Genomic DNA, 25,371 nt, shown 5'->3' with positions numbered 1-25,371 from the left:
CCTGGAAAAGGGAGTGCAGTGAAGTTTTTTTTTCTACATAAAGCACATTTTTAGGACTCTGCGTCACAGTATGGTTCATAATATGCATGTAAATTCTGCACTGTGGTTCTAATTTTATTGATACAATAAGTTATTTTGTCTTTGGAAAAGAAATGACCAGCCTCAGGGTAACTTGTGTTAGTTTTTGCTGAAGTTACCTCTAATGAATCTCACAGCCGCATAATTTAAGTCATGCTTTGATATCGAGGTTCACTATTCTGTACTAATGAGCAAATGAATATGCATATGGGTGAATAGGTAGCACCTTACAGTTTGGATCTATAACCCGGGGTTATAGAGTTCTATACTGCAACAAATATTTTACACACTGGGTAGATACCAGCCCAAAAGTGTTATAATAATAGGGAGAAAACTAGTAAGAACACACAGTTCCAGCGTAATTAGTCATTATTTTTTTTGTGTAGACTGTTAGATTAATTAAATTTGTTTTCCCCAGATACCGGGGTCGTATGCCTCCACCAGTTTAAATCCTTCTCTCTTCCCCTTACTTCCTAAATTAGAGTTTTGGGAGAACCTTATGATATCCCAATGAAGGTGACCTTGCAATGACCTTTCAGTGTTAGATAAAATTGCATTAGTTTATGTTATCCTCTTATATGATTAGAATTCTAGAGTTACAACTGAATACTGTAGCTGTTTTGTGAGTTCCTAATGACCTTAGCTTTGAACTTTGACGGCCAAAATATTATCGGTTCATTGTTACCGGCACAGAGGCACAAATCAGTACACACTACCTGATATTTTCACATCATGATATTTTTAGCTTTTGCTGTTGATGGTTCAGAATGAAAAACCAAGTTTGGCTAATGAAGTCCGTACGAATGTGGATAACATTGTAAGCGTCAGTCAAGAAGACAACTGCTTTAGAGTCCCTGCCACTGAGCAAACTGGGAAACATTGGCACTCACTCACTAGAGGAGTGCTCAACCAGCCGCGTGGCTCCCCGCTGTGGCCATTTACCACTCAGTCCTACCCATCTCACTTCCACTCCTGCTGTGGGACAGTGAACATGTAATCTGGTCGCAGCAGGCCACCAGCCCAGCAGACACACACACACCCACACGCAGCTGCCCTGTGAGGTGCCCAGTTTGCCTTTCAGCCACACAACTTCCTGCCTTTTTTTTTTTTTTTGCACATATCTTCACTCAACCAGCCACCTCCTTCCCTCCCATACTTTGCAGTTCTCTCAGGCAGGTATGCTCCTTCCTTATGGCACTCGTTTCAGGCTGGATTAAAGCTAGCTCGCTAACAAGCTGCTGTTTTTGCTGCTGCTGCTGAGTCTCCCTGTTGTGAAAATGAAGCTGTCTTAGGTGGTAGACAGTATTACAAGGTGAATGACAAACGTGACAGAGTCCTCTAATAGTATAACTGCTCAGCATGTGCAGTGCAGCCCGTTTGTGTTTTAGTGTGTACATGCATTCTTTCTACACAAATACATTTGCATGTCTGCTTGTGCGTGTGCATCCACAGTACAAGAATACACGTTTGCTTGAATGTGCATACTGTTTTCTTCATTTTCTGGCGTCTTCTCAGGCTCTCGGCCATGTGGTGTTGTGGTTTGTCTGTCATCACATGGAGAGAGTATATACTGCCTCATCATCTATGCTTGGGTAACTGTGCGTGTTTGCCGATACATGTTTGTATGTACTGTATGTGTTATGAATTGCCATACGTGTGGCCCATACGGGTTATTCTTTACCAGCCCATGCGATGCCTGATGGTCATCCATCTTTCAGCCTTATGTCATGGGGCCTCTTGAAGCCTTTGGCACTAGCCACTAACCAGCAGCCACATTGTACTGTCTACATCTCATCATGCCTCCATGCCAGCAGTAGCCATGTGGCGATATAAGTCCCCATGGTCCCGTCCCCTTTGTGTTCCATTGGCTCTTTCTGTCACCAAATGGCTGGTAGGTGCTAACCCCAGCTGTCACTGCTGACAGTGAATCATAGATACCAGTCTGTCTCCCTTTATGACCCGTGCTCGTATCAACTACCAGCTACAAACACAGCAGACTGCCCTTTATACACACATGCATACACACACATTCTGCCATCAGTTCAGTGAATCACATCAAATTAGCTAAGCATCCTAGTTCAAATGCTTGGGGGGCTTCTCGGGGCATTAAAAACCAATTGATTGTGCTGCAGTTTGGCGACTCCTTCCTCATGTTGTGTGTTAAACCAATGGAGCGTTGTGCAATGGCGCTCCTGATATCTGGGCAATATGGAGGCAGCAGAGCGTGGAAGGGGAAGCTGGACAGTCATACAGAATAGAATAGAATAGTCTATATGCATGTTAAATAAACTTGTTAATTAATCAGACTTGTTAAGTTTGATTTAACAAAATAAGTATTTAAGAATAGATCTAGAGATTATTATTTAGATAATTACATTACAGATACAGGTTAGGGTAAAATGTGTTTTTGAGTCTACTATTAAACGGAGTACAACAAATGGCACCTAAAATCTAAATAATGTTGAAGAAGAGCATTAAGGAAAGGTTACAAAGGAACTTTGGATAAATTGTGGTATTAGTTATGCCACAACGGGACTGTTGGTTCCTGCAAATGAGTATTGTAATTCATTATTAATTTTAGTTTTAAATAATATTGGTTTTTTTAGCTGTTATAAATTGTGCAAAAAGAGTGAAGAAGTCTTTTTGAAGTCTTAGTTAAAAAGCATAATTTTCTTTTTGTACATTGTAATCTGCATCATAATAAGCTTGGCTGAAGGACTACTACACTATGATCTTGCATCGTCCCTCAGTTTCTTTGTCAGATCTCACCAAGTCTCACCCAGTACCTGGTGGTCAGTGAAAATCTTTATGTCAGAGTTTTACGGTGGGTGATGAAATGGGCTGCATCCATCTTTAATTTACAGTCTGTGACCTGAACTATTCTGCAAATGCCAGATCTCTCTGTGTTTTACATTGTTCCTACAAAATATAACGACGTTTTCTTCTGGAGTGCCTGACAGGCTGTTGTTGTTTTTTGATTTTTAAAGTGCTCATATGAATTTTTTATGCTTATATGAAGTTGTCTGTACTTTCTACTTGAGCCTTTAAAAAACAGCATGCCTGCTATGGTAAACTTACTCTGAAATGATATGCTGGCTTTGGTGTTGCTGAGTTGAGTATCTCTCAGCAGGACAAATTTCTCTTCTTCACAAAATTGTGCAAAGTGCTGGTGGAGCCGTATATTGTTAAAACCCCTTGTTAGTTAGCTACTGCCGATACTAATGATACCGCATTGATTTGTTAACCTAATTTGATGTTTTTCTTCATTTCAGCCCTCCGCTGCCTTTGTAAACCTGAAGTCCATTAACTGCGTTAAGCAGCAATTTGTTGGAAATAATAGATGTTGTGTTGAATGGAAGTAAATCAAACTGCTGACACTGAAAGCAACTTGACCGCTACTTGCCTTATTGCACAGTAAACAGAGAGCACTGCAGCATGTACTTCTAAGGCAAAAGGTGTTTGTTTGTATCTGAGTAGATTAAGTTTGACAAGTCTATCCATACGAAACTGGACTTCATCCCACAGAGGAGCCGGCGCTTTGTTAGCAGTTAGAAAGGGTGACTAACAGTTTTCAAAATTTGCTTATCTTCAATTAATGCGCAAGATGTTCTCTGCGGGAAACCTGATAGAAAGTGACAGCGTTTCTTTTTTTTTTTTTTCCCTTAAGTGGACGTCTAAACGAGTCTGCAGTCTGTTCTTACATGGGTTGTTCTTCTTTCCTTTTCCTTTAGTTTATCATTTGTCTTCCTTCTTTCCTTTCTCATCGTCTGCGAGATGTTCTCACAGGTCATGTCAAAACACGACCACTTGCCTGGTCAATGCTACAGAAATCAGCAGACCTTGAAAAAGTACGAACAATTAAAGAACTAGAGGCCCCAAAAAGACAAATGCATACGTGCAGCTAACACGTGCGAATGCCTACACGCACACAACACATTCCTTCCAGTGGTAAATCTTACTTACATACAGATCATCAATCACATGTACGTGCTCTTAAATTCAGTTCGCACTGCCAACGAGTGCCGGACTAAGTGCTGTGCCAGCCATGCGTAGCATTGCTGTCTTTCCCCATGAGTTACCCTCCCCCCTTCCCCCCCCCCCCCCCCCCCCCTTTTTCTCATTCTGAACTGTATGTGCTTCAAGTGTGCATTTGCCTGAGTGCACCAGCCCTTACATACTGGAGGTGAATTATTGAATTCCTCTGCCGTTGCACTCCGGCCAGTTCTCCCTGCTTTGAATAGACGTTCACTGGGTCTGTGAGAACGTGAACCGTAACTATCAGCCCTCATCGAATAGGGTTGAATCAGTGCGCTGTGTGATACCCATCTCCCCGCTTGACATTAAAAATGCTCCTTGGATTCAGAGAGGGAACATTATGTTGGTCTCATGGATTTGACTGGCGAGGCAGAATTTGAGACGGGGCTACACTCGTCCTTGAGTTTCTCTTTTATTTTTTTCCATCCCCGCTCCCTCTGCACTCCTTCCTGTACACCTAGCTCTCATTTCTCCCTCATTTTTGTCTCACTCTGTCCTGTTTCTCTTCTCTTCTGCCCTTTCAGACTACAACTGCACCTACTGTGTCCGTGCCAGGAAATAAAAAATTGTCTTGTCAGGGTTAAGGTTTCATATATATGTAAGAACAATACTGTTGCAGAGACACCGGGTGACTGACAAGGAGATTGAGTGGCTGCATTTTCACTGTAAGCTTTTTGGATATTACTTCAACAAATTTTGCGATAGTAGCAAAAAAATATGTTTGGAGACAAAGCTGATATGCTTTGGTGGGCAGGCTTTATTAGCTGGCTGTGTTTTTAATTGGATTTCTAATCTTTTTTCCCCCCTTTTTTGGTTTTTATAAATAGAGTAAACATTCTAGAGAGATCCTTGTGTGTGAAATGATCTATTTGTCTACAAAAGGCAGTCAGAGAACGGCTGATAAACGAGCACAGTCCGACCGTGGAGAGGAATGGACCTCCCATGAAGACATGACAAATACTGTTACATGCTTCATCTAGCACCCTTATCGCCTCATACACACATTAAGAAACACAACACACAAACGCACGCTACAAATCCATCCAAATAGCATGTCCTATTCGATATGCAGAAGTTGGTGCTTTATTTTTCATAATAACTTTATTACTAGAATCATTTTATAGTCACAAGCCATCATATTACTGGGGGAAATTATTAGTTTTGCTTTCCTTCACTGACACGCACACATATATATAAGATTACAAAGCAGCAGCATTACCATAATCCATCTCAGCCACGGCAATTTGGTTATACATGCTCCCAGATTTTGACCTGCAAGTTTAACCTGTGCACCTCATCTGCCACCTATTGTAAATTGAATATGTAGTATTCTAGATGATAGACAAGCTGATGCGTAAATAGGCGGGGAAAAGCAGATTCATCATCGCTCTTATTGCCTTTTCATTGCATAGGACAAATTTATACAATGTAGATAATCCTCATTGCCACATAACCAGAGGTGAGGAATCTTTCATCTGTATCATGCTCCACATGTTAATCTGTTAACATACATTTTTTGCAACCCCTCGGCTGCTTCAGTTTCTTAGTACCAGTTCTCTGTCTTCCCTGCAGGGCTTTCCTGTGTTTGCAATTAAGATTTCCAAAAACCATTACAAAATCAGATTCCAAGTATCCCTGTGATCACAAAGACCGAGTTAAGCCGCTACACACATCACTGTCAGCTTGGGAGGCTCCTTCATTGCTATCTTTTGGTCTGCGCTACTATTTGCTGCCCCACTTGGGTAAAGTAAGCTGTTCACTGTCCTGGATCAGTCTATAGCACATTTGGTCCTGTAGACAGACTCTGTTGTTAATAGTTGAGAAACCCTGGTAGTCTGTTAGCCCTAAGGAGGGATTCCCACTGAAGATTAGTTTGAAGCACCCGAAATGCTGGCTCCCTTTTCTGTGCTTACCCGAATACAAAGGTGCCCGAGGACATCTGGAAAACATGGTCACAGTTGAAGTAGGTGACATACAGCACAACCACAGAACAGGGTAAATACGGACACCTTTAGAAGACACATTCATATTACTTCACAAGTTTTTGTTTTGTGTTGTTTTTTCTGTAGTTTTTGTAGAGAGACAGTCATTACCAATAGTTTAGCCTTCAAGTGGGTGAGCCTGGTGCAGTTGGGTGCCGTTACCACTCAGCCATCTGCAGATGTGCTGCGTGTGTGAGCATGATTGCATTAGGGAGGGTATTTGTCATGTTGCTGGTTTGTCATGCTGCTTGTTTACACTTTGACATTATGGGGACTTGTCTTCCTCATGGGGACAAAAAGCTCATCCCCATATAGCCTTGTTAGGGGACCAAGATGAAGCTCTTTGGAGTCATGAAGCTGGATAGTCACAGTACGTACTTTGCAGAATTAAGACCCTGAAGCATGGAGTGTGCATGTCTCATTTCCACTGACACAAAACACGCTAACTAGTACAAACGAGCATCAGTGTCCAAACCACAGTGCCTCACATGGAGAAAGCAACTGTCAAATACAGCGAGGAATGCACTGAGTCAAATGCAGGTCGTCTTTCATGGGCCCGAGACAAATGAAGCTTTGTTTTAGCCAAAGACTGGGGCGATTGTGGCTCAAGAGTTGGGAGTTCGCCTTGTAATCGGAAGGTTGCCGGTTCGAGCCCCGGCTCGGACAGTCTCGGTCGTTGTGTCCTTGGGCAAGACACTTCACCCGTTGCCTACTGGTGGTGGTCAGAGGGCCCGGTGGCGCCAGTGTCCGGCAGCCTCGCCTCTGTCAGTGCGCCCCAGGGTGGCTGTGGCTACAATGTAGCTTGCCATCACCAGTGTGTGAATGTGTGTGTGAATGGGTGGATGACTGGATATGTAAAGCGCTTTGGGGTCCTTAGGGACTAGTAAAGCGCTATATAAATACAGGCCATTTACCATTTACCATTCAAATACAGCCTCGGCCCATTGGCGTTCTTGAGGCTTTTAATGTGCCAGTCTTCTGTCTTCTCATTCCCCGAGTTTAATCAACATCTTCCCCCAACACAAAGCATATAAATAAGCATGGTCTCTTCTTACCAGGCTGGCAGTAAAACACTACACAGTGATCTTCTTGCAAATAGTGAAACATAGGGACCTGCAAGGTGAGGAAAAGAATGTGAACCTCTCTTTGTAGCCTCAAGCTGTTTTCCGAGTGAAGGTATTGCCCCAAGGTAGTTACATGTATCAACACCGGCTTGAAGCAGCAGGGTAGATATGCAATAATGTGGGAAATTATAACCTGCAGCAGTGAGAGATTAGCAAAAATAGCTAGCTGTGGGGGTGCTGTGATCAGGTTTTTTCGGCTGATACTGATCAGTTTTCATGTCAGCAGAATCAGACACTGTAATGCTTATCTTTACAGGAAGTCCATAACAGTTTTCTCATTTTATTTTCTTTTTTCGCTCTAAAATATTACACTATGTTCATTTTGAAGGCAGTTGTCCTTCTGTGCCTGCCTAAGACAGAAATCCCAGTCCCAGAAAGCACACTTTTAGTGTTTACAGAACTGGATGAAATCCTGGGCGTCCCGCAGAAGGACATGTTTAGTAAAAAGGAGATACTGCTTTCAGTCTGATACCAGCAGCCTGAGCATACTGCTTAGCTGACTGCATCTTGAGTATATGGAGGTCTGGACCTGAATGTAAATTATCTTAATAGCCTGCTGCATGTGGTGGAGATCCTTCAGCTGTAATGGACCAGGCAGTAAAAACAGTCACTATTTGTGTGACATTTATGTAGTTGCCTCACCTTTTTTACAATTGGTGTTGCTGATCAGCAGATGTAAAGTCAAGGTAATGAATATCAGCTGATACCAACCAGTGTTTCATAAGTAAGTGCTTGTAATGCGATAGTCATTAAAAGAAAACACTGCTGGTTGTAAGAATTTTTATAAGATTTCTTATTTACTGTACATTGTGTCAAGCCGTTGAGCGTATATCAATGTATTTTACAGGCAATGAGTGGATATCCTCTCATCTCCGGTCTAAAGCAGAATCAATACCACCTTAAGCAGGACTGGCTTTTCCACACGCATGCACACAGACGCATGCACAAACAGGAATACATGTGCATACATTGCGGAGCTCTGTAAACATCGTCTCGTACATTTGTAACAGATACGTCTGCAGCAGGCATTAACTTATTCTCTCTTACACACAGAGGACAAATCAAAAACATATATTGTCTCTTTGTGTCAATCTCTTTCTCATTTTCTTTCCTCTCTAGCCCATCAATGGACAGACGCACAACCAGACAGACGCTTTTGCACACAGACACACACGCACACACTTTAAACCCTCTCTCTCACAGACACTCAGTCTCACAAACACAGAAAATCGAAATCACAAATCGGCTTAACTCTCCCTGACACATCTGTGAATTAAGCCTTTCCGTTGCTCTCCCTTTCCCATTATAAAGGCATTGTCAGAGGCTGAAACGGTAACAGGTAGCCCACAGCCCCTGCTGCTTCCTTCTCGCTTCTCCTCTCTCTTTTTTTTTTCTTCCGCCTTACTCATCTGTCTTCTTTTTCATTCTCGGTCTTTGACTTCTCTCTCTCTCTTTCCAAAATTCCACTTTTTCTCTCCAAGTCTCTGGCTTCACTTCCCTCATCTATCTTTCTTCACTCCCGTCTTCCCCGTGACCTCCATCTTTGCTTAATCATCTCTCTCCTGTCCTCACAGTGTCTTTCTGTCTCTCTTTCCTCATTTCCCCTTTCCCTTTATTTATTCATCTGTCACAGCCAGTGGCAGAATAGTACTGGGTATTTTCATTTGGTGCTACTTTATAAGTCTGTGTGCTTTTGACTGCATTAATATTGCTGCTATAATTTGTCAGTTCAGCTTATATACAAAATATAGGGTCAATTTTTAGGACACTAAGTATGATTATACAGTAAAGTACTCAGCAGCATGTAAAGTGGTTACATTTGTCAGAAAATACTGCCTGCATACATGTTGATACATCAGTAAGAATCTGATAATATATAAGTGTTACACTACGATATACTTGTACTTTTGTAAATATCGTTTGTTGATTAGCAGTTTTAAGTGTGGTCAAAAATATATAGAGCTTATATTCTCGTCTTTTTTATTTAAACATACCTTCATCAACAAACTTCACAATCAAGTTCACAATAAAAAACAAAATCTATCAGAAACCATTTTTTCCACTGAGATTAGTATTAAGTTTGAGCTTTAAGGTGTATTCTTTTTCTTCTTCTAATGGCAGTGCTATGTTTCCACAAGCTTCCAAAGTGTCTGTTGGGTCTGACTGATGTTTCGTCAACAGAGCGAGTATGCCAAGCTCAGTGTAGATATCTACATGTCCTCAAATTTGGTGTCAACACATTACTTGTCCAAAAAGAAATACTTTATTACTAGGGCACCAACTACACTCAACAAAAATATAAACGCAACACCTTTGTTACTGCTCCCATTCCCCATGGGATGGACGTAGAGACCTAAAATTCATTCCAGATACACAATATAACCATCCCTCCCAAACAGTGGTCACAAATCAGTCCAAATGTGTGGTAGTGGGCACATCTGCTATATTGAGATAATCCATCCCACCTCACAGGTGTGTCACATCAGGATGCTGATCTGACATCATGAGTAGTGCACAGGTGTACCTCAGACTGCCCACAACAAAAGGCCACCCTGGAATGTGCAGTTTTTTGCGCTATTGGGGGTCTGGGGACCCAGAACCGGTCAGTATCTGGTGTGACCACCATTTGCCTCATGCAGTGCAACACATCGTCGCATGGAGTCTATCAGATTGTCAATTGTGGCCTGTGGAATGTTGGTCCACTCCACTTCAATGGCTGTGCGAGGTTGTTGGATATTCGTGGGAACTGGTACACGCTGTCGTATACGCCGGTCAAGCACATCCCGAACATGCTCAATGGGTGACATGTCCGGTGAGTATGCTGGCCATGCAAGAACTGGGACATTCTCAGCTGCCATCTGCCCTGAACAATGTGAACCATGATTCATCCGTGAAGCGCACACCTCTCCAACGTGCCAGATGCCATCGAATGTGAGCATTTGCCCACACAAGTCTGTTACGGCGACGAGCTGGAGTCAGGTCAAGACCCCGATGAGGACGACGGGCATGCAGTTGAGCGTCCCTGAGACGGTTTCTGACAGTTTGTGCAGAAATTGTTTGGTTGTGCAAACCAATTGTTCCAGCAGCTGTCTGGGTGGCTGGTCTCAGACGATCTTGGAGGTGAACCTGCTGGATGTGGAGGTCCTGGGCTGGTGTGGTTACACGAGGTCTGCGGTTGTGAGGCCGGTTGGATGTGCTGCCATATTCTCTGAAACGCCTGTGGAGACGGCTTATGGTTGAGAAATGAACATTCAATGCACGGGCGACAGATCTGGTTGACATTCCTGCTGTCAGCATGCCAATTGCACGCTCCCTCATTGCTTGTGGCATCTGTGGCATTTTGCTGTGAGACAAAACTGCACATTCCAGGGTGGCCTTTTGTTGTGGGCAGTCTGAGGTACACCTGTGCACTACTCATGATGTCAGATCAGCATCCTGATGTGGCACACCTGTGAGGTGGGATGGATTATCTCAATATAGCAGATGTGCCCACTACCACACATTTGGACTGATTTGTGACCACTGTTTGGGAGGGATGGTTATATTGTGTATCTGGAATGAATTTTAGGTCTCTACGTCCATCCCATGGGGAATGGGAGCAGTAACAAAGGTGTTGCGTTTATATTTTTGTTGAGTGTATGTATGTGTCCTTGAAGTGCACTCCCAGCAGCTTAGAATGTGGGTGTAATAGGTACAACTACTTGCCCGTGGTGTGCAAAGACTCCCGTCTGCATATCCACGAGGGAATTTAATCTTAGTTTAAGTTCGGGCGGGATATATCAACCTTACTGTCATGTGAAAAGAAAATCACATCCTTACTGCTTCCAGTAAGTGGGAAAGTAGCAGCCGGAGGTTGGTGATCGAATGCACTTGATTAATTGATCATCAGCGAGTCTAAACACCTCTATAAAAGCAGTTTGTTGTTTGCTGATTGGGAACATTTAAGCGTGTGTTAACATAATGTTGCAATATCCCCAGAAGTGGACATCTCAGCGAATTTGACGCGCAATGCTCAGAGAAACTGCAGAATGCCAAGAGCTACTTCTCAGAGCTACAAGCCTCCATTAGCATGTTAAATCTTAAAGTTTTTGAGAGTACAATTAGGAAAAACACTAAACAAGTTTGGCCTATTTGGAAGGGTTTCCAGGAGAAAGCCTTTTCTCTCTAAAACAAACATGGCAGCACAGCTTAGGTTTGCAAAGTTGCATTTGAAAAAAAACCCCACAACTTCTGGATCAGTGTTCTTTGGACAGATTACACCAATGTGGAGACATTTGGACCTTAATCTGCAGCATCATGTTGAGCAAAAACCAAACAGCCTGCCAGCACAAACACCTCATTCCAAAAGACAAGCACAGTGGTAGAGGGTTGATGATTCGGGCTTGTTTATCAGCCAGAGGACCTGCGCCACCTTATTGTCACTGAGTCGACCACGTGACTCTAGAATACTGTGGACAAATGTGAGGCCACCTGTTGGACAGCTTTGCTCTAACTGGGTCATGAAATAGGACAATGACCCCAAACAAAGCAGAAAAACTGTCTGAAAAATAAAAAAAATCAAGGTGTCACAATGGCCCAGACCTCTACTTGATCAAAATGCTGCGGCGAGCCCTTAAGTGAACTGTGTATAAACAAAAGCCTGAAAACCTCAATGAACTGAAGCAATGATGCAAAGAAGAGCGGCTAAAATTCCTCCCCAACAATGTGAGTGACTGATAAAGTCAGACAGAAAACAATTACTTCGACTTATTGCTCCTAAAGGCGGTTAAACAAGCTATTGAATCCTGGGGTGTACATAGTTGAAAGCAACTAAGTACACCCCAGGACTCACCATGCAGTGAGTCCTGTGAAAACCTTCTTTTTCACAAGATTGTATTTGATTACCTTCTTCACTCCTCCTCGCCTTTATTTGTTATCAAACATTACATTTATTTAGTGACTGGTAATTACTGTCATTGTTGAGTCGCCTGCCTTAATATTTGTATCCAAAAAAACCATTTTCAAGGTTTCAGAACTTGATACATTCATGTGTTTCGTGGTTCTTTCCTATAAGGCGTTCTCCTTTATGTCTCTAATTGACCTCACGGCTATTCATTTAGCCTTACAGTTTTCAACAACACTAGTCCAGGACATGAAGAGGTGACAACTAATCCTACTTTTTGTGTCCACTCGTTATCCAGTTTCTTTCTTGTTTGTGTACCTCCACAAAGTTTCATGTGAAGCTTCTATATTGAGCTAGAGGTAGCAGAGATGGAAGAGGAGAGGGAGGAAGGAAGAGCGGTTTAGCTGCCTGTGTTGGGAATGCAGGGAGTAGACAAGCAGAGCAATTCTGACAGGCTGTGTCTGCACAGTTTGTTCTCCAAAAGGCCCACACAGAGTCGCCAGTGGGGTACACACATGCACACACACTCCCAAGCATACACTACTTAAATTGCACCCTCACACACACACTTTGAAGTTAGACAGTACTGTCCTCCTTCACACTCGTTACACACAGTGTGTTGCAGGCTTACCCACAAACACACATAGGCATCGTTACAGTGTTACGAGCGCACAACAAGAGAAGAGAGCCGAGCAGAAGAAAAAGGGCTGGTTTTGAATGCATTCCTTCGAAGGCTTCAGTGCTGAGGAAATGGAGCTATCATGACAAGGGATGAAAGAGCAACAATGGTTTCATCGCTTTCCCTCATGTTTCACTGCACCGTGAAAAAGAAGCTTCTAGTGTTCTCATCCGCCCGTTAGGGAAAAACATGCTGTGCATTATACTGGGAGGACAGGCTCAAGAGCGAGCAAGTGAGAGCGAGGGACGGAGAGAAAGCATTTTCACTCGGCAACCCAAAAAAAAAATCATACTGCTGATACATCGGCAGCAGATAGTGATGGCTTTGATAGACTAAAGACAGTGGTGTGTATTGGTCCCTGTGTTCTGTTGCTGATTATTGACACCGTCCGTCTTTTTGTGCCCAAAAACCCTCCTGTCGTCCTCTGTTTCTATTCATTTCATGCTTTTGATGATTCAATCGCTAACCCAAGTTTTCTTCTTTCTGTCCTCATGCTGACATTCTCTTATGTTGTACTTCATCTCACTTTGTTTCGCCTAGTCTAAAGGACTATATAATTTATATTTAGACAGTATGAGGACTAGCAACTACTTGTGGAAGTTCGCTTAAGGCTTATGTAAGCCCGCATAGTTAATCAGAGAGAGAAATTCACTAAATCAAAATGCTCCATCATTTCTTCTGTTCCTTAATTCTTCTCACCTTGTCCTTTTTTTGTTTTTATTTGTTTGTTTGTTTTTACCTGCTTCCCTCAGGGTGCAGTGATCACGCCAGCCATGGACCACACTATGTCCATGCAGCCTGCCAATATGATGGGCCCTCTCACTCAGCAGATGAACCATCTGTCCCTGGGCACTACAGGAAGTGTGAGTAGGATTCGCTGTGTCACAGCGAACCACACACAGATAACCCCACACAAGCACACATAGTTGCCGTGATCATCGTGACAGAATCTGGCTACAAGGACATTTTGAAGTGCTCCAACATGTTAGCTGTACTAGCAACAACCTGTTGCTTTGAGTGTCGTCCTCAGTGCATATTTTACATGTTTACTGGAAGTCACTTAACTCTAAGAAATACCTACACTCGACAGTAACAGCAAGCACAACCAAATTTTCCTCTGCTTATCCGATGTCCGGTCACGGTGGGTAAGCAGTGTAATCCAGGTGTCTTTCTTTCCCCAGCAATACATTCCGGTTTCTAGTGGGGTATCCCGGGGTGTCTGCAGGGTAGATGACATGTAGTCTGCTCCAAAATGAAATCAAATCGATTCATAGAAGGGTGCACTTTAAATATACGTGGTCGGTTGTTTTTTGTTATTTGTTTCCTCTATTCCAGTATACAGTTGGAAAATATCTAAAAAAATCTGCGTCTAGTCTTGAGAGATGAAAAAGAAATGTTCAAGTTGTTGTGAGGGGTGCTATAGGTCGGTATGACCGAGTTGGAGGCTTTTCATCTCAGAGAACATTGTTCGTTTAGTTTAGAAACACTGAGTAAGAGATGGGTTTTACATTTTCTTTCAAAGAAGCCAAACCTTCTTAGGCTGTCGCCACATGTGCTCAGCCACGGAGCTGCCATATCATTTGTTTTACACAGCATGCGTTCACAGCCACATATTGAGAGAGCGTATTTCCTTCCTGATCTTCCACATTAAACAGACTTCCTGTGAAGCTCAACAGTGTGACAGGCCTCTCGCTTCTCCACCTTTTTCACTTTCACCCCCTAATTTCTGTTTCTTTCTCACACTTTTCTGTCTCTCCTCGCTCTCTAAATCGCACAGAAAATCTATCGCTCCATCAGTTTTCCACACACTCACTTACAGTTGCTGGCCCCTAAACCGTGAACTCCCCACCTGTTTCAGGATCAAGTCGACTTAGAGGTGTCACACGGTTCTGAAGCCTGACTTCCTGCCCTAACCCTGCTGCCCGCAGGCAGGCGGGCAGGCAGACAGCTTTGCTCCAGAACTACGTTTGATCTCTGTGTGTGTGTTTGGGTGTGTATGATTGAAACAGTGCTGCATTGTACAGTTATCCATGTGTTTCCAGGTGAGCTGTCAGCAACTGTGACGCCATGTTGGCTCTGTCAGGAATGCCCCCTCCCTAATCTGCCCCAGCTGTGCTAACAGCCAGGATTAGAGACAGGCTAATCTATGATGATGGCTTCTGATGTTTGATGGGTTGTATTATAGGAGAAAGTGGGTTAAAGCTCTCTGTCTGCTTTTTTCATTTCGGGTTTACCCTTTCTACCTCTCCCCTTAGCTTTCCTGAGGCAATGTGCTGTGTAGCCTAACCTCTCTACGGCTGAACTAACATGCACGCCATGCCACACTTGATCATCTTGGGGAACTGAGACGCGTTTCCTACACCAGATGCAAAATCCCTTTCATGATTGGGAAAGCCTGTTAAAAAGAAGGGGTTAGGAACAAGGATCTGTAACTATTCATGTATTTAACTGGACTTGACACCACATACTCTTTGAGCACATTCCTCAAGTGTACACACAGAAGCGGTGAGGTTATTTTGAATGCCCCTACTGGTCACGTGACTTAGCCTTCACCGCAGAAGAGCACCTGCAGTAAGCACCGTCTCCAGAGTCAACAACTTATCATGCTTCTGGCTGCTGAAGTAGAGCCACACCTCAGAATACTCTTGGCTGTTCCAGGCCTCGCTGCGGCTGTTTGTGTATGGCTGTGGCTTCCTTTTTCTCTCCAAGAAAAGAACCAAATGTTCTCAGTCCGCCCAAGCTGTCACACTGGTGTGGTGACCGTAGCTTTCCGAGAATGCCGTGTTATTTTGCAGCGCAGATCAGCTTGCAGGGTGAGGCTTTAAAAAGGAGCGGCAAGGAAAAACCTCGCCTCATAACGAATGAGGATGGATCGTTGCCTCCTAATGGTCACTGCTTTGGAATTTAGCTGCTTCACCAGAAAATGTTCTGTTTTGAACTCATCCAGTTCAGCTTGGTGTCTGTCTGACTTGAACGACTTGATTACAGAATGCTAAAGAACCTCAGGCGCACTGTTTATGGATGGCACACATAAACATGCCATCCATGCTTCACGCTGATTTATTTTACCTTGTTTGGTGCATATTGCTCTGTTGCTGATTTATTTACCGTCTTCGAGGTCTCACCACTTAACAGGAGTCTATCTGTCATGCCTCGTGTCCCTGTTAGTCGCTGTGCACGTGCATGTGCACATGTGCGTGCGCTCTGTTCGTCCTTTTGATATTTGTGTCTGTGTGTGATTGCATGGCTGTCAGCATCTACGTTTGTGCGATCGACATATTGTTTGACATGACAGGAGGTGACCTTCCCTCAGTGTTCTCCATCCTCTTTCTGTCATGGCATGAAGAACTCTGTTGTCATGGTGACAGCGGTGATTGACAGCATCTGTGTCACAGGAAGACAGATTTGTATGAAGTGTTTTCCTTTATTATCTGGACAGCTTCCCTCGTGTTTTTGCTTTTTTCTACATACATCTGTGCGTGTGCATGCTCGTAAGCTTTCCCTGCATGGGTAAAGTTGACGAGCATGCACTTTCTTCTTCCTCTTCGACTTCGGACTGTAACACATGTTGACACCCTGCTGATTCCCCCTACCACCGAGCTCTTTGGTCTTTGCAAGACTGGGATGATTATTTTTAATGCAACACTCTTGAACTATCTTTATTTTGTCTCAGTCCAGGTTTACATTCTTTTGAAATATTTGGAGCTGTGATGTTGGTCTGATCCTGAATCTAAAGGCTGGATCGGGAATCAGTGACCTCCCCTCATTTCTTTTATATTTTGCTACGAAAACAGGAAATAGGTGCTGCGATTTGATGAAACATGGAAATATATAAAGTAATACGTCATATGAGGCAAAACCAGGGCTTGTGCAATTTTAAGAAGTCAGTATTTGGTATGATCACCTTTATTCTTCAACACAGTCTGAACTCTCTTAGACAAGCCTTCTTTTAATTCCTTTAAATAGTCTTCAGGAATAGTTTTCCAGCCTTCTTGATCATTGTCATGATGAAAAATGAAGCCACTGCCAGTCAGACTCTTTCTAAATGGCACTGCATGGTGGATCAATATCTAATGGTACTTTCCTGTGTTTATAATTCCATCAATTTTGACAAGATTCACCTGTTGCACTTCTCTCCTGACCTCCACCATATTGGTAGCGATTTGAACCAAATATTTCCTGTACTCACTGATTTTCAGTCCAGTTCAGTTCATAGCTTGGCCTTTTCTCCCTGTTTTCCAGACAAGTGAAAGGCCAGATGCATCTCTCTGTGTCCTGGCCTTCAGATACTGTTCATCTGCTATAGATAGTTTGTAGGCCTACCATTTATTTTGTCCTCCCTGTCTAGTTTCCTCACGTTTTTAAGGAAACACTACACCGAGATATGCCAAATGTTGCGTCAATAGCTCTTTGTGAATCACCTTTTTGGTGAAAAAATACAACTTTATGCTGTCAAACTATGTTAATTGGACATTTTTCAAAAATTCAACTAAATAAATTGGAGCAAACTGGTTCTCTTGCAAAGTTGTCTATGTGCAGACACAACACTGGTTCACAAGTCATTCAAGCCTTTTTATGCTTGAATGATTAAAAGGTTAGTGCCAAGTGGCTTAAGAAATAAAGAAAATGCTTCTCTGAAGAAAAAAGGACTGGACTGAAAATGAGAGAAAAAGCAGCCAATGTTCAAAGAATAACTTTGAAAGACCTTCAGAAAGCCTGTTTCTCAAAACCACTTTAAATAACAAGAAAGTCTGGCTCATAGGAAGCAAGCAGGTTGAGTGGTCCTCAATGTCAATCAGCTGCAAGAATCTGCAGTCGGACAGACTCCAGCTCCACATTTTGAACTGCAGCTGGCGACGGTAGTCTTCATACCTGCTGTGAGCTGAAGGGCCACTCCAACCGGAACCCACGGCAACAGCTTCTTCTTTCATACTCGCGCGCATATATGTACGAGTATATGCCCCTGTCTCCTTACAAAGCAGTGTAATTCTGTGGGAAACACTGATAGCACCGGTGGTCAAAAAGTTTAAACAATATCCTGGTGAGGGAGAGTGAGTCGTAAATAAAAGCTTTCTACCATAAAAGTGACTGATTTTACTGGCATTAATCTCTGCAGGCAGTCTTAACAAACCCTTGGGATGAGGATATGAAGAGCTTGTCACAGTGAAGTGGGACAGCACTGTAATTCACAACTATTGATGTGCATTTCCAATAGAACTTCACTGTGATTTTTAGATCAGTAATCATCAGAGCCCTTCCCCCACGCCGCATGGCCATTAATAACATACACTGAGTAACTGGATGTTCTAGCCTTGACCCGCTATTATCCCTCACCTTGCAGACGATACAACTGAAAAAGAGAGCGTCAACGCACAGAGGATGGATAGATGCGGAGCTTGAGTGGCAGGCCAAGAGGCAGAAGATTTATGTGAACATTTGGAAATGCTAATGTGCTGTGCCACATTCCACCAAAGCTGAGAAATCCTCGTACCCACCAAACTTAAAGTGTCTTTACACATCATTGTGGTGCAGAGGCCCAAACCACCGCTGAACCAGCGCGGCTGTGTCTATGCTATGGATTTTCATCCTGGTGTTGCTGCATTGCGGTCTGAATTTATACCGTAGTTATAGGTGTATGTCATGGAGAGTGATGGTAGAGAAGAGACTTAAGGAGTCTACTCACACCATTCTCGTTAAGGAGCTATTCAGGCCTCCTGTTCATCAAACATACGCACACGCCATCTGCTTCTGGCACTGCTGTGTGTGTGTGCATGTGTATTGACGTATATGTGTGACTTGGAGAGTGAAACACCATTTATGGCCAATTAGGGATGCTTTATATTACCCAAACCTGTCCCCTGAATATGGACAGCAAAGTATTAAAAGTGTTGAAATTGGACAAAAATCATCTTTATTATCACTATAGCAACTCGATTATCTGTAGCCGCGCTTGACATCCCCCTGACTTGCCGCAGCAGCGACTGGAGAAATATGCCTTGCTCAACCTGCCACATTAAATAGGTTAACTAATGGTTATGGTAAAAGAAAAAAATCTTATCTTATTAAATTTTCTTGTTAAATCTAATTTAAATTCCTTTTGCAGTCCTGCAGAGAAATATAACCTTTCAAATGGACATTCTCCCTATGACAGGGAGATTTTGATATTGCTAATTATCTCCTACTTTCCTTCATTTGCTTTCATGCAGCCCTCACAGGTGAGTTGGCTGAATAAGTTAATAGGGTGGAGAGGCGAAGACCTAAAGTCCCGAGGAAAATTGGTATGCATGGTTTTGATCCACCAGGGAGAAGGTCACTTCAACAATCTGATAGGCCTTTTTAGACGCTAGCAGGTTGAAAGAGAGTGAGCAAGAAAGAGAGAGAGTGACAGGAAGGTGAGAGGAAAGAAGGGACGACACGGAGAGGTAATGTGGTAATGTGTCAGGAAGTCTGGATATGCCACCTCACCCCATCCTGAGTGTGACAGCTCTGAAGGTGTGATAACCTTAAATTCCCCTGCCCGGACCCACACAGCCACGCTCGCCTACGAACGCCACACTAACATCCATCCCAGGGCATCCTCCTGGCCGCGCGTAGCAACGGTGGGGGAGTTAATCACCCATGTCCATGGCCTTTAGCTGCTCTCATTAGCGGTGAGCGGTGGAGCCGTACCCGATCCATTAGCAACGCTGCCGGTAATGACACTTCACCAGCACCGCCGGGGCCGCGGCCAAGAAAGGCTTCGCAGCCCGGCGCAGCCCCTCCATTACCGACTCGTACTGCATTCACTGCGTACACGCTTTTTAGCACTTGCAGGTGGGACTAAGAGGCAAAGGGAAAAATAAAATAGAAAGAAAGGGATTGTACTTCCCTTTTCGCTTGGTCCGGAAAAGCAGCAGGAAGATGAGGCCAGGGGGAGAGGCAGCCTGGTGGCTTTTATCTGGGATCACATCCGTTGGCGCTGTACTGCAGCATTATCATTCCAAGCCTCTTTGTCTTTGTCTGTCTTTCTCAAACACAGACACACACACACACACACACGTACGTATGTATCCCACACATAGCTGTACACAGGAGAACTTGCACATTCACAGTTGGACGGACAAATAGTGATAAGTCACAGGCATGTGCTAATTAAAAACAAGCACGCACACTAGTAAATCAGGCTCACACTGATGTGTGTGTGTGTGTGTTCACCATTACCACCGCCACACAAAGCATTCACAGCAAGTTACAGAAAAGGCTTTGCACAAAGTGCCGTGTCTTCATTCATATTGCATGTGAAAGCCCCCCCCTGGCTGTCATGTAACGAAACCTGTGTCACGCCTGTAAAATGGCCATCTTGGAGCAAGCTAGCACCCTGTTAAAAGCCAGGGCATGCATGACTAAAAGAATATAGGCCACAGGCAGCAGACCACCTGCTTTTTCTTTCCTCTCCCTCTCTCTCCTCATCCCTGTCGTTTTTTTATCTTCTCAGCTGTGGCCCAGTGCATTTGCTTGCCTCTGAAGTCTTGGTGGGACAGCAGGGCATCTCTTCTTTCTCCTCTTTCTCCTTCTCCTTATGTAGTCTTCTGATCTGCTCTGCTCTGCTCAATATATACACATATTCTTTTAGCGCCCCCCAAAGGATGCTGAGGGCACAGCAATCTGCCACCCTAATAGTTATGGGAGTAATTACACTGAATGAGTCTTCCAGGGAATTATGATAGACATAGGGCTTTTTTATGTGAAAAGCATGTATTGATTAATGTTATAATGGAATTTGTGGTTCCGATGTGTGTTGTAAGAATTACCACATGACAGGATTTTGATGCGTGTGTGTCTTTTGTTTCTGTTTCAGTACATGACTGCTGCAGCCGCCGCGGCGCCTATGCAAGGGACCTACATTCCCCAGTACACTCCTGTGCCTCCAACCGCTGTCCCTGTCGAAGTAAGACCCACATGCATGCGCACGCTACTCGTCAAGTATTAAAAATCTGTCGACGTTTACGCATAGGAGGACATCATTAGTACTAACAGCCTACTCACTTCCACCCACAAGCACTCCCTTCGCCATTTCTAAGCCTGCTCGCCACATCAGTAGACTTAAACAGTCATTAAATTGACAAATTACATTTGAAGCATGGCGCAAATTGCTTTTATTCTCTCTAAACAAATGGCTTCGTACCAGCAGCACATAACAAGGATCAAAAACTGCAAGCAAAGCAAGATGAGTCAGAAGTTTTATAGTATTTGGGAAAGACATTTGAAGTGCAGTGTAGACTTTCTCACGTCCTCGGCGGCTGTCTGAGCTCCTGGCAGGTTCGGGCAGTCCAGGCTGAGAAATGATGAACGTGGAGAGCGGGTGGGTAGGCAGGCAGGCAGGCAGGCAGGCAGGCAGGCCAGCAAGGAGAGCGGGCCAGCTGTCTGGCGGCTGACAGTGCGGTCGTACTCAGATGGACTATCAGTCGTGTATCAGATGACAGGAGCTGAAGTGAGACACAGTGCCGGCGGTGCTGTCTCTCTCTCTCCACCCCACCTCTTCCCCTACAGCCGGTTTAAGCTGGTAGGTAGCTGGAACATGCACACATCCGTCAGCCACGGAGCTCTGGCTAGCCCACCGGCAACGGACAATGACAGTTTTCACTGACAGAGCCATTAGTCGCTTCCTCGCCCCCCCCCCCCTCCCACATCCCACCCCGTCAGAAAGTTGCAGTCTTCGTCATGAAGGAGCGAGGCGGAGGAAAGAGATGTAGTTGTAGCGTAGCCCACGGCACCTCTTGCCTATTTCATCCTCACAATTGTCTTCTCAGTGCCAGCGTCAGCAGCGGGGTGTATATCACTGTATCAGCCAGTGTCTGGAGGGCTGATGTATGGACAGGACGCAGTATCCTTGAGAGCTTGTTAAAGGTGATTGAGATGACTCAGTGATGGTGGCTATCTGTATTGCTCGACACGTAAAAAGGCTAAGAGGCTGTTGTGATGAATTCATTGTACGTAGCCATCCTTAAAAAAGTTTCTACCTTAGACTTAAAATTCGGCAAAAAATATAAAGTATGTTTCATTAATGGCATGATCTCACGCACAGACTGTGCATCTTTTTTATTGTTTAGCCTCCTCGGTATTGCTCTTCTTAGAATAAAAATGCTCCTTTTATTTTTTTGTTGTAGTGCACGAAGCAAACGTCGGCCGCACTTCTACAGCGTGTGTAATTCTTCTCAACGTATATTGGCTTCTTCGGATGGAAGAACTCTTTGCTTTAAATGAAGTTATGTGTTTAGAGTGGATGGAGCTGCCATAGGGTCTGTCAGTTTGAGAAGTGAATAAACAAAAAAATGCTCTTTGGTATACTTTTATGTCAAGTCAAATCAAATTGTCTGTATTACGTCTGCGGGAAAGATATTCTCTATCCTTAGACTCTTGATTTCTGTGATGAAACTGCACCAAAAAATCCTTTTACAGAAAACAAATAAGGCAAACCGCATAAGCAGCAGAAAAGCAACAGAAGAATTGTCCCTTTTCCAAGACAGACAGGCATGCGACACCACAAATGTAAACACAGAGTAGACAGAAGGAGAAGTTTACTAGATACAGCCGCATACTTGTCTTCTTCCAAGCTTACATGTTTCCACCTGTGTCTCTGTGTGTGTCCAGGGAGTGGTGACAGACGCTTCACCCCAGACAGTGGCTCCTTCATCACAGGACGTGGCTGGCCAGCAGCAACAGATCCAGGTGGACAGTGCTACTGACCATGTTCCTGCTTACTCATACCAGTCCAAGTACGTCCAGCAGGAGACAGTTTCTGCTAACCTTTTGTATGCATCAAAATCTCTCTTCATTAATTTTTTTCTTAATATATAATCTTATTTTTAAAATTCAAGCTTTTGAAACGGCAATATATATGACTATGTATATGTATGTGTGTGTATATATATATATATATATATATATATATATATATATATATATATACCAGCCACTTCATTAGTTCCAAACAATAAGGATCCCCCACACCATTACACCACCAGTAGCCTGAGCCACTGATACAGACATGATGGATTCCTTATTTCTTGTTGTTGTACCAGGAAACATTTTTCCAATCTTCTCTTGTCTGATTTTGGCCAGCCTGTGCAAACAGTCGCCTCAGTTTCCTGTTGTTAGTTAACAGGTGTAACAGACGCTCCTCTTGCATACCTTGGTTGTAACAATCATTTATTTGAGTTGCTGTTGCCTTCCTATCAGCTCCAAGCAGTCTGGCTGTTCAACTCTGACCTCTGGCATCAACAAGGCGCTTTCACCCAGAGAACTGCTGCTCACTGGATATTTTCTCTACTTTGGATCATTCTCGTAAGCCCTTTAGGCAATTCAGTGCCTAAATGCAATGAACTGCTGCCATGCGATTGGCTGATATTTCCATTAACAAGCAGATGAACAGGTGTACCTAACAAAGTGGCCAGTGAGTGTGTATTGATCCAGCACATAAACCCAAATGCTCAAAGTAATTAAAGCTGATTAAATACTTTAAATGACATTTTCACTCATTTTGAGTTAATGAAACAGATTATTTTAATTAACCATCATGCAGATTAGGTAATCACCATTTATATCGTCTACTTATTTATCTCGTGTACGTCTGTGGAGGATATGCTTGGCCTTTAATATTGTAGCATCCGGACATGTTTGGGAAGGAGAGGAAAATGATGAAGATTAATGATCTGTCTTATTCAGCGGATTTATATTTGTTTACATTTCTGCTATTACGATTATATTTAACTTAATGCTGTAGCACAAAGCTGTGTTAGTGACTATCAGCTGGTAATGTGCAGAGTGATGCCCTGCTAATTTTAAAATATAAAGTGTCTAAAGTTTTTTGTCCAAGATAAAGCAATGAATAATAATGCTAGTTAAATAACACCGACTGCCTTATGTCAATTCAGACTGCCTAATGGAGTAATGGATACTACGGTACTTGGGTTTTATTAACTGACACTATTTGTCTTGACTTAATAAGTGTATATCATAATCAAACAGAACACATAACATAAAAACTAAAATGTTTTATTCCTCACACCATTTAAATATTAACTTTATTGACTTAAAACAATATTAAGCAACTGATAGGTATTTTTTTGTTTGTTTGTTTTGTTTTTTAGTTTTTGTTGTCCTTTTTAAATAGGCTGGAAGTAAATGATCATTTTGGGTTTTATAATCCGGTACAATTTCTCAGTTTTGTTTTTTACAATTTGTTTTTAGTAGATAGTCTCCCTCGGGTGTTTGTGATAACAAAAGCAGTGAAGTTTGTGAGGTTTTTCTGTTTGACGAAGGTTTTTGTGAAGCAGAGGCTTAATAGAGACCTTAAAAAGAAATCAAAAAAGCAAAGTACTATGAAATGTAGTAGCATTACATAATGATTCAGATTATTCCTGGCTGCCGTTGTCACTTTTTTGCTTTCTGACCCGATCATAACTCTTTAACGCGTATCATTTTGCTCCAGCATTCTGACTGAGCTGTCAGCCGTCGGCTCTATTGCTTCGCTGCGTTTGTAAAATTGTGCTTTGATTGCAGACGCACTCACGCTCTCTCTTTCTCTCTGTATTTCTGTTTTCTCCTCTTTCATCAGATAGCAACGGCCTAGGCGAATGTTCCTGTGACAGCGTTGCCTTGAGACAGAAGGTGGCTGCACTGTGAATGTGAGGAGAAAGAGAGAAGAAAAGAGATTGCTTCCAGATTGCCCAGGCACCAAAAAAAAAAGAGACACTTTTTTCATTTCCTACCTGGCCTACAAGGAAAAAAATATCAAGAAGGAGGCAAAGATTGCAGAGGAAGGGGATGGGGAAAATTGCTGGGCACAGTGCAAAGAAGTGAATTTGTTTAGTCTGGGAACCTGCCTGAAGGGGCTGGGCTGAAGCTTGAAAAGTTTCTCAAAGAAAATTCTCAACGAATTGAAACAAAACAAAGAAAAACTACAAAAAAAGAATAAAATTGAAAATTCGAAGAAAAAAAAAAAAGGTTGAATGCGCAGGTAGGTGATGAAGTTTATTTTGTAATTAGAAAAGGGGAGTCAAGTTTGAGATACACACAGAGATTGTCTTCCTCAGATATTAAGCTACAGTTTCTTTTCTGTCTTTTTATGTTCTAGTGTTAAATCTTAGTTTTCTAGATATATTCGAAAAACAAGATGTTTTTTTTCTCCTTTCTTTCTTGAATCTTCATGGCCTTAATTTGAAGGGCGCCAGAAACTTTTTACAGAGATTAAGTCTGACGTCATGTTGGGAGGAAAAAAAAAAAAAAAGCTAACAAAAACAGTCTCTTGGACCACTTGGAGGGTACAAGACAGTAGATGAATTGTTCTAAAGAGGAAAAAAAAAGAATCTATCACATAAGCTGTACAGATTTAATAGAGAAGAGCTTTTTTTTCTTTTCTTCATTAGAAGAAAACTTTGATAATTATTATGTCAGAGGTAACTAAGTGTCAGAAGTAAACAAATGTCTGTCGTGGGGGTGGGAGACTCTGGGTGGGCGGGTGGTCGGGCGGGTGGGGGCGAAGCTTTGAAGAGATTTTTCACAGTGAGGAAAAAAAAGAAAAAGTAAACATAAGAAAACATGCTGCAGTCC

General features: G+C 43.0%; 1 protein-coding gene across 6 annotated transcripts in view; it reads left to right on the top strand.

Moving 5' to 3' along the window:
- Positions 1–25,074, top strand: part of LOC146682908 (RNA-binding motif, single-stranded-interacting protein 3-like) — a 295,222-nt gene extending 270,148 nt beyond the window's left edge. For 2 of the 6 annotated variants that reach the window (XM_085447115.1, XM_085447119.1), the window contains 5 exons: positions 13,533–13,643; positions 20,618–20,707; positions 22,411–22,535; positions 22,999–23,103; positions 24,377–24,438. In XM_085447115.1, coding sequence (XP_085303241.1) covers positions 13,533–13,643; positions 20,618–20,707; positions 22,411–22,535; positions 22,999–23,103; positions 24,377–24,380 — 435 coding nt within the window. In that variant the 3' untranslated portion in view covers positions 24,381–24,438. Of the gene's footprint in view, positions 1–13,532; positions 13,644–20,617; positions 20,708–22,410; positions 22,572–22,998; positions 23,104–24,376 lie in introns of all 6 variants that reach the window. The other 4 variants (XM_085447120.1, XM_085447117.1, XM_085447118.1 and 1 more) reach the window with 4 other exon arrangements.
- The last annotated feature ends 297 nt before the right edge of the window (positions 25,075–25,371 follow it).

The sequence above is a fragment of the Copadichromis virginalis genome, linkage group LG22, assembly GCF_057382275.1.
Source record: "Copadichromis virginalis isolate Kocher_CV1m ecotype Utaka linkage group LG22, C_Virginalis_male_GT1.1, whole genome shotgun sequence".
Taxonomy (NCBI): domain Eukaryota; kingdom Metazoa; phylum Chordata; class Actinopteri; order Cichliformes; family Cichlidae; genus Copadichromis; species Copadichromis virginalis.
Note: the sequence above shows the minus strand (reverse complement) of the source record. Positions and strands in the feature narration are given on the sequence as shown.